General features: G+C 39.0%; 1 protein-coding gene across 1 annotated transcript in view; it reads right to left on the bottom strand.

Moving 5' to 3' along the window:
* Positions 1-9661, bottom strand: part of GPC4 (glypican 4) — a 124802-nt gene that overhangs the window by 36638 nt on the left and 78503 nt on the right. Inside the window, exons 2-3 of the mRNA XM_037731808.1 lie at positions 7410-7586; positions 4257-4423 (exon numbers count right to left, since the gene is read on the bottom strand). Of these exons, the coding sequence (XP_037587736.1) occupies positions 4257-4423; positions 7410-7586 (344 nt within the window). The remainder of the gene's footprint in view (positions 1-4256; positions 4424-7409; positions 7587-9661) is intronic.

The raw sequence follows: 9661 nt of genomic DNA, 5'->3' as shown, positions 1-9661 counted from the left end.
GGGAGAGAGAAAAAAAATTAGAACACAAAATAGCAAATCATTATGATACCAATTTGCATATATGTATATGTATTATCTATGTACGCAAAAAGATGAGGTAAATACTGGGGTGACGGTTGGGTGCTGGGGATCAAGGGTAATTTTTTTCATTCTATCTTTCTTGATTGTTTCCCCAGATCTTTCAGTGACATTTTATAATCAGAAAGGTGATATACCTTCATGCTTTCAAAGGTAACTTTATTTCCCTTTATTCCCTTTACTCTATTTAATTGATGGAGGCTTTGATATATTTTTTTGCTTTTCCAAAATGTCCACAGTGAGCACTGTAATACTAAATAAAAAAGAAAAACATTATTTTTAAAACTTCACCAAAGCAGTTCTCATAATTTTCATACAGACATATTTAATTTTTTTCCTAAAAAGTATTCCTCATTGTAGCAACTTGAAAAATCTGGAAGGGTATGAAGAAAATATAAATTACCCATAATCCTCATTGCTAAAAGGCAGTAACAATGACTTATCAAATTTTCTTCCTGCCTTTTTCCTATGAAAATACATGTGGTCACATGGTTGAAATAAAAATGTATTTACACCCTGTTCTTATGTAACACTATATGGTTAGTATTTTCGATGTGATTAAAATTTCTTCAGAAGCATCGGGTTTTTTTTTTTTTTTTTGAGATAGAGTCTTGCTCTGTCACCCAGGCTGGAGTGCAGTGGTGCGATCTCGAATCACTGCAACCTCTGCCTCCCGGGTTTAACCGATTCTCCTGCCTCAGCCTCCCGAGTAGCTGGGATTATAGGCATAGTATGCCACCACACCCGGCTAATTTTTGTATTTTAGTACAGATGGGGTTTCACCATGTTGGCCAGGCTGATCTCAAACTCCTGACCTCAAGTGATCCACCTGTTTTGGTCTCCCAAACTGCTAGGATGACAGGCATGAGCCTGGCAGAAGCATCCTTTTTAATGACTGCATACAATGACACCAAGTGGATGGAGCACAATAGAATCATTGTGGTGCATATAGGCTTATTTCCAATTTCTTACTACCAGAAATAATGCTGTGATGAACATCCTATTAACATAGTACATACGTGTTTATGCAGATCTGTTTTTCCCTGGGATACACACCCAGAAATGGAATTACTAAATGAAAGAGTATGAACATATTCAAAACTGTTGACACATTGCCAAATCTATCTGCAGAAAGGGTGTGTCCATGTTCCATCCTTGCTGTTAGGTTCATATTTATTATAAGAGTTTCCATTGCTCTGGTAATTTTTTCAAGAGAGAGGGTGATGAAGATGGGTGTGGACAATGAACAAGAAAGGGCTGAAGCCTGTCTGGATAGGGAATTCTCTCAGTCAATTAGTTGGAGTCAGTGCTAGATCAACTAAGTCCTGTTCTTTGCCTGGACAGACGGACACACAGAAGTAGAGCAAGCAGTGATGAACAGCATTTCAAACTCCCAGGCCCAAAGAGCAATGAACCAACAGAGTTGATAAAAGCAGTTCATCTGAAGATCTTCTATGCATTTACTTCCCTCCAGACAGATCCATTGCTTCTTGCTAATGTCATGCCTTCTGAAGAAGTCAAAGCTAATTAGGAGAGGCCCAAAGTTAAAGTGCTTTGGGCTCTGTAGAAGCTGTACAAGCATTTTCAATCCCATGAGATAGCCAATGCTAGAGCCACAATTGGTCACACTTCAGAAAACAACTCAAAAGGCAGAAAACCTTTGTCAATAGAGAAATGTGTGCATTTTGTCTGAGCTCTTGATTTGATTACAGTAGGTTGGCAGTGCCTCATTCTGGTCAAGTTTCACAGAGATTGTAAAAGAATTAGCAAAAGTAGCCAGCTTTTTAGTCTCTTTCATATGGAAGGAAAATAAAATAGAATCACGAAGGAAAGAGTAGCAGTGCTTTCAAACTAAATCAACGACCACTGGCATAATCTGGAAGGAACACTACCTTTGCAGGAAGGCCAGGAGGCCTCATGTCTTTCTCTGTACTTTTCTCTCTACCTTTCATAGGCTACTCAGACTATGAAATGTTGCCTGCTGTACTGTAGCACAGATCTTAGAAAGTAATGAATTTTTTTAATGTCTTAATGAAATGTGAGGTGAGGATTAAAAACCAATCAATGTTATATATTAGGCTGTACATTTCTATGACACACTTGCTTTGAGGATGTTTTAGACTTTTTTCAACCTAAAACCCTCTCAGATGGATCTTTAGTCAGTAAGTGTGGCTGGATAAATGATAATTATCTATATAGGTGGAAAATAAAGTCAGGGGTGAGGAAATTCCAGAAATTTCAGCTTAGTCAATGGCCATGAAGCTTAGCTGGACATATCTGTCTTTTACGGTGAGTGGACAGCTCGCTTCCACTGAGGTCATGCCTCTCATGGGCCTATAAATTCTAATGCCTCCCACTCACTGAGCTTCTACACTGGTTAATGGCTAATATGAACTACAGAAAATTTGCAGTCAGTGATTAAAACACAGATTCGGCTAAGTCTGAAGAGTGCTTTGTGCCCTGCCTCTGTGAAGTGATAGGAAACAAGGGGCCTTAGGGCTTCAGGGAAGGGTAGCTGCTTGGTTTACACTTGGCCCATGCAGATAGATGGGACAGACAATTATTTCTTTCATGTGCGTTTTAAGCTAATTCAGAAAATTTCTACTATTCAAGTTAACAAGCTTCAGGCTCATGGGAGGGTTTTTCAAAGACCTGGTGAAAGTAGCTGCGAGTTAAAAAATGATAGAGGGAAAATAGAGGGTACCATACAGACGGCTAATTAACATCTTGTAAGGCCTTTCACTAAAGCAGCTGGTCTAGTCACATGTTTAAAAGATTCACAGAATTGGTAGAATTGAAAGGGTTTTAGAGAGCATCTAGCTCAACCCCCTCATTTTATGGATGGGAAAACTGAGACTCAGTTAATTGCCACAGGTCACAGTCACAGTGGGTTCACTGCAGAACTAGGATAATTCCCTGTGTACTGCCTCCCATCCAAAGTTCCAAATTTTGCTCTAAAAATGACAAATTAACGGAGTTTTCCCAATAGATTAGCATCAGACAACATCCATTTCCTTAGTTCTATAAACATGCAAAATATCTACAGTTTGATATAGGCAGTTACGTAGCAATATTACTTCATAGCTATAACATTTTTACTATGAAATTCAGAAATACATTTAATATGGCAGCTCTAATCACTTTAACCTATTTGGGTTTTTAACTACGCTTCTTTTAAAAACAACTATTTTCTCACAAAATGCCAGGCATTTGGGGGTGGGTCTTTACACTGTGGTCCCAAAACACGGATTATGCCCCACTTCTAATTCTTTTCCCTTTGCCAAGCAATTTTCCCTAACTTCCTCCTGAATTAAGTATGTGATTAGCATATTCATGAGAGGACTGATTCAGCTATGTTAATTAGCAGCTCTACTATCAAAAAAATTCCCAGAATTGGCCAAGAGGGGGAGCAGCTAGCTCTGTCACTACCACGATCTGGCTCTATGTCGCCAGCAGATAGCTGATTTCTGGTATTAAACATCCTAAGTTTAAAAAGTAGGTTTAAAAAAAATACAGCATAGAAAAACACAGAGGCCAGTCTTTAAATTCAGTAATACATATTTAAAATATGGGAAACCTGATAATCTTAGAGGGGGAGGAAGTGTTCTCTTGTATTTCACCCAAGTCTGAACACACACACACACACACACACACACACACACACACGTTTGTATCTTAAAAACTGATATAGACTGTACAGTCTCCTGAGATGTGCAAACAACAGAAAATTAAGCGTACAGAACAAAAAAGGCCTTAGAGGTAAGGGAACTGGAGAAGAGACTCATCCCTCAAATCCAATGACTCCAAAAATGCCAGAGCTGACACCAGAACCCTGATCAGGGTCAATCGAGGAAGAATTACGAAAAACTGGGACAATGGGATGATTTCCGGTAACAGAAGGCTAACTCTCTACAAGCTCCCAAACTTTATTTTTGTTGAAAAGTTTATTTTCTAAAATGTAATTGTTTCTTCCTTAAAAGAAGTATTATCTCACAGACGTAGACAGGTTTTGATGATAGATGAAGTTGTCTGGAGTCAAGATCACCACTTTGAATTTACACTGTAAGCTTGGAGATGACAAAAGGTGCTCCTTTGAAGTTGCTTGACCCAAAATGTTTCCATATGTCCTTTTACTATTTCCTTACGATATGTCCCCAGCTGTCTCTGTGCAATCTCACTGCTCCATCTTGGTTCCCGTTCCCTACCACCATCTTTTTAGTCTGTCCAACTTTCTCTCTTCCATTCACACCAATGATCCAGGGTTTAGCTATTATAAGGGTTTGGATACTTCTTTGACCAAAGCACCCACCCTTGAATTTCTGAGAGTCAAGGTATATTCTATAGCCTGTTAATCAATGCCCTTGGATTGTCAGGCCTTAAAAAGTACTGGCAAGTCCTAATTGACAGCCTTAAAAATTAGTTAATCATCACAGGGCGTGGTGGCTCATGCCTATAATCCCAGTACTTTGGGAGGCCAAGGCAGGTGGATCACCTGAGGTCAGGAGTCCGAGACCAGCCTGGCCAACATGGTGAAATCCCATCTCTACTAAAAATACAAAAATTAGCCGGGTGTGGTGGTGTGCACATGTAATCCCAGCTACTTGAGAGGCTGAGACAGGAGAATTGCTTGAACCCAGGAGGTGGAGGTTACAGTGAGCCGAGATTGTGACACTGCACTCCAGCCTGGGCAACAGAGCAAGACTCCACCTTAAAAAAAAAAAAAAAAAGTCAATCAATGCAGCACCCACTAGGGGACTATGATTTGCTGGGTCAACTGAGGTTATGGCATATAAAATTAAAATTATCTAATCGTTTCTTTAACCTAACTTGGAGAGAATATGCAAAGTATTCTGGCATTCCAGTATTCCAGCATTTCAGTATACTCATCTCCAGATCAAATGCATTTCAGCTACTACCTCTTAAAAAAGAAAACTTTTATCTATGTTCCCTAACTTTATTGACTATGCCATATTTTATATTATTTTATTTATTTATTTTGAGACAGGGTCTTGCACTGTCGCCTAGGATGGAATTCAGTGGCACAATCTTGGCTCACTGCAGCCTTGAACTCCCAGGCTCAAGTGATCCTCTCCACCTCACCCTCCCAGGTAGCTGGGACCGTAGACACACACCATCACTCCTGGCTAATTTTCGTGTTTCTAGTAGACACGGGGTTTCGCCATGTTGCTCAGACTGGTCTTGAACTCCTGGGCCCAAGCAATCTGTCCACCTTGGCCTCCCAAAGCGCTGGGATTACAGGCATGAGCCATCACACCCAGCCTATGCCATATTTTAATTTTAAGTCAGAAAAAACAAACTGGAGTTTCATAAACATTAATGTTTTGAAACTGATAAAGGCATAGTGTTAACATATTTATTGAATGTGAAGCCTGGTAGGGAAGAGCAAGAAAAACTGTTTTTCTATCCTTTTTAAAAAAACATATGTTAACACTTACTGATAAAGTTTCTCTGTATGGTTTAAGGGGGAAAAAAAAACTACACATTGGACTCATACGAGTAGTGCTATAAAACCATGGTGAGCGAGAAGGGAAAAGAATAGCTAAACCAGCAGGCCCATAGGCAATGACTATGGGCTCCATGCCAGAAAGATACAAATCTAACGAAGAAATGAGGTGACTTGCAGTAGAAGGCCTTGGAACTTGGAAACAACTTTATCTCCACTACATCGTGCTGCCAACAGGAGAGTTATTTCTACAGAGCAGAATTTTTTTCCTTCTAAATTCCATTATGAAGCCCCTAAGTGGTGATTTTCAAATATCAGCATCTTACGTTTTCAAAGATGACCATTTAATTATCTTTCTAAGTTTTCTCCCCAAAGTAAAATAAAAGGCTTAGGTTATTATCTTGAATGAGAAATGCCATAGTCAAGAAAACATCATTCTTTTCAATAATAATTCAGTGATCAGGAGAGACAGGGAGGACTAATGATATATTTTGCCAGTAATACCCATTTTCACATGGTGTTAACACACTGTTAAATACTCTTAATAGTTACAGCATATATGTAGGGGAATATGGGTAATAAGAAGAATATACAGATATCTAAATTGTCCCCATTCATCCAGGGAAACGAGATAGAACTAAGTCACAATTTTGCATACAATGTGTTTCAAAAAATAGGTAGGATCAATAGTATACCACATAGACAGCGTTTTAGTTCAACTACATTATAAATTAAATGTGCTTTTGTGGTCTTGCCTGGGAACCTAACTAACACTTATTAAATTGGCTATAAGTCTGAAATAACAAATCTCAAAGCCAACATTTGAAATACAACCTGTTCTTTAACTGAGGACTGCCTTATCAGTTATATCAAGTCTAATTTAATCTAACTTTCTTGCCATGGTAACAAGTGCTTTGCAGAAATACTCAGAGACATTTCATATCTAGAAAATTTGTCTTGTACTTTTCACCACACATAATGTCAAGAAAAGCATGTTCCAAAGGTACTATGTAATTAGAATGGCCTTTAAAACAGGCACAAAGGAAATCATTTCTCTTAAAACTAAATCTACTTCATAACAATCTTCAAACTGAGTGAACAGCACCAAGTAAAAGAATTCTGAGGTGTTTTGGACTCCATATTCTTTTTAAAGTCTGTTATCTGTGCCATTGTTCAGAAAGGATCAAAGTACACTCTCAATTAGCTCATATTGGCTATTTCTTCAATATTAAGAGAAAGTGTGCCTGTGAGAACTCATGTCTGGCACAGGTGATTAGAACGGGTTCTATCACAGCTTTCACATGGAAAGACTATGCCAGAGCTTCGGCTAATGTGAGGCTGAGGGTGGAGCCCAGCTTAATGAAGACTATAGTAAAATAGCTACTTTTAGGTCTCTGTTGCATGGAAACTCAAGAACTTTAATCCTATCTGTGTTCTGCAAAACTTCTAGGAATTCTAGTTGTCTTTGGGGATCCATTTTGAAATTTAATTTGAAGTCCAGCATCTGTAAATTCTCTTTGGCTCTTTTGACTAAGACAGTTTTCAGATGCCTGCTTTTTATTAGGAAGTCTCTTTTTTTTTTTTTTTTAAGGGACTTGCGTCAACAACACTATTCTGCGTTCAGCCAAGAAAATAAATGAAAGCATTTAAGTTAAAATAATCTATTTTTTGGCTCCTTGTGACCATATTTCCATAATGCCTACCATACAGATTCCAGTGCATCTGGAAGTGTTCTAGCCATGAGGCTACAGGGCTAACTTGTCTCTGGTATCCAACAAGGACAACATCTCGGGAGAAAAACTTAAGCACTGAAGGAGCAGAGGAGCTGCGAAAATGCTACAGTACAGACTTAACTGTCGGCTCTTACATGACTTGAATAACATACCATCAAACTTCTTGTAACGTGAAGCAAAGACAGCTTGTAAATGATCGCACTGTTCACTGACCACACTTTTGAAATCCTCTTTACTTTGCAGGCTGTACTTCTCCTCCATCTCTTCAGAGCAGCAGGTAGAACCCTGGAGACAGATCTTCAAATGATCACCTGCAAGATATAAAGTAGGACAGTCAATGTCTATCATCATTCATCAAGTCCAAGAGGGAAGGGTTTGATTTAGGTTCACACACACTGATCATTTCAACCTGTGAGGCTCCTGCAAAGGCCCAGGCATCATGTATATCTAACAAGTTTCAGGAAGCCTAAAAATATTCATTCCCTTTTTGAGAAAATAAAATAATAAAGCCCTCTCCAAAAAGCAAAAGAAATTTCCAATCAGGGAGATGGCTAAACCATAGGGAAAATAGGTGTAGTCAATAAACAAAATAGTATTCCATGTCAACTGAAGTCTCTTTTATAAATTCCCAGATTCTCAGATTCTATGCTAAATACTGCAGAAATGATGCAAACGAGACATAGTTTTTCCAGATTTGGGAGTTGACACTCCAAGAGAGATTGTCCTTAATGATGAATGATTTATAAAATATGTAACAACAGCCAAAAACTGAGCAAATATATGTGCAATAGTTATACTGTGGAGAAACAAAGGGATTTCTGCATTTCAAGGGTTTTCAGCAAAGAGGAAACTATGGAGGTTCATGCTGGATAATCTGAGCCTATGATAAATCACAAAGGGGTGATGGTAATCCTCCATCTTCAATTTTAATTTTTTTTATCCACTATATTCTGTGCAGATGTCAGAGACTATATCTACCCCATGATTCTGTTCACATAGTATCATCCCAGTATAGACCAACAACTTCTAATAAACATCTTTATGTAGTGATGCAGCCCCGAGTCAAGGGAAAAGCCAAAGACACATCACTCCACAGTAGCCCAACCCACGAAGTATCTCCCTCCCTTATACCAACTGCATTTGGCTTGTAGTTTGGAGGTGATGGTTGGGCGGGGTTTTTTCCTACATGCCCCAGAGCTTCCCCCTTGTACTCCTCTGTCACAGAACAAAAATTGTGATTTGAAGAGATAATGCCTCTTCCCTCATAATGACCATGAGATGCAATGCCACTCAAAAATAAGCCCCACTAGCTACTATCACTTCAGTCTCTCCAATATTAATTGGTGTGGTATAATTTTGTACATATGTTACATATGTTTGCAAGGATTCACTTTTACTGTTTCTTCTATTGCTGTCCATTTTCTATGTAAATCAAAAGGGGTCTGAAAAGAGAGATGATCTCAGGAATGAGTATATGTCTTCAATAGACATGTGAACCTGTCAATGGTAAGTGTGTCCAATAACAAAGGGAGGGGGAATAAAAAGCTAATCATTCAAACAACACTAATCATGGAAAACAAAATGGTCCATGAGCTGGCCATTGCTGCTTCCTGGCCATGTGTACTTACAGGAAACAGGCCTTCACCTAATGGAGATACCAAAGCAGCTTTAGGGTAGCAGGGTATTTCAGATAAAATTGAGCTGGCAATTTATTTGACTAACACTAGATTGTCAACTGTGCATATGCAAATAATTATATAATCATACATGTTCTGATCATTCTTCCTTCCTGGCAATTAAAAAGTAGGGAGAGTGTTACTGCCCAAGAAAAGGGGAGTATGCAGCATTAAAGGACTATGTAAGGAAGGCAGAAAGGGCAACAATCTTCAAATAACTTCCCCATCCAGAAACTGCTAAAAGTTTCTTTTGGCATTTCTGAAAACCTTGGTCAACAGATAATTCTATTAACAGGGAAAAAAAAAAGATTTTGAGTTTAGAGCCGTGAGGTTGCAGAATATCTTAGATCTCATTAGTGACAGAAGAGGGGTTGCGAAGGCTGGGTTTTATGGAAACACCTTTGTTACAACCAAAACCAAAACTCCCTCTTCACGGACTTAACAAGTTCACAGCAGGCTTTTGGTACTGGGACACATAATTAACACAGAGAGATTCAGTAGTCTCCCGGTTTCAGGGTTGATGTAAGGGTTCCCTTCCATTACAGTCTTAACACATAAAACAATATGAAGGTCCCGAAATAGTACAGTGCTGTTGCTGTATTAAATAATACATATTAGCCGGGCGCGGTGGCTCAAGCCTGTAATCCCAGCACTTTGGGAGGCCGAGGCGGGTGGATCATGAGGTCAAGAGATCGAGACCATCCTGGTCA

The sequence above is a fragment of the Cebus imitator genome, unplaced genomic scaffold (genome assembly GCF_001604975.1).
Source record: "Cebus imitator isolate Cc_AM_T3 unplaced genomic scaffold, Cebus_imitator-1.0 Scaffold421, whole genome shotgun sequence".
Lineage (NCBI taxonomy): Eukaryota > Metazoa > Chordata > Mammalia > Primates > Cebidae > Cebus > Cebus imitator.
This window is presented reverse-complemented; position numbering and strand designations above follow the sequence as displayed.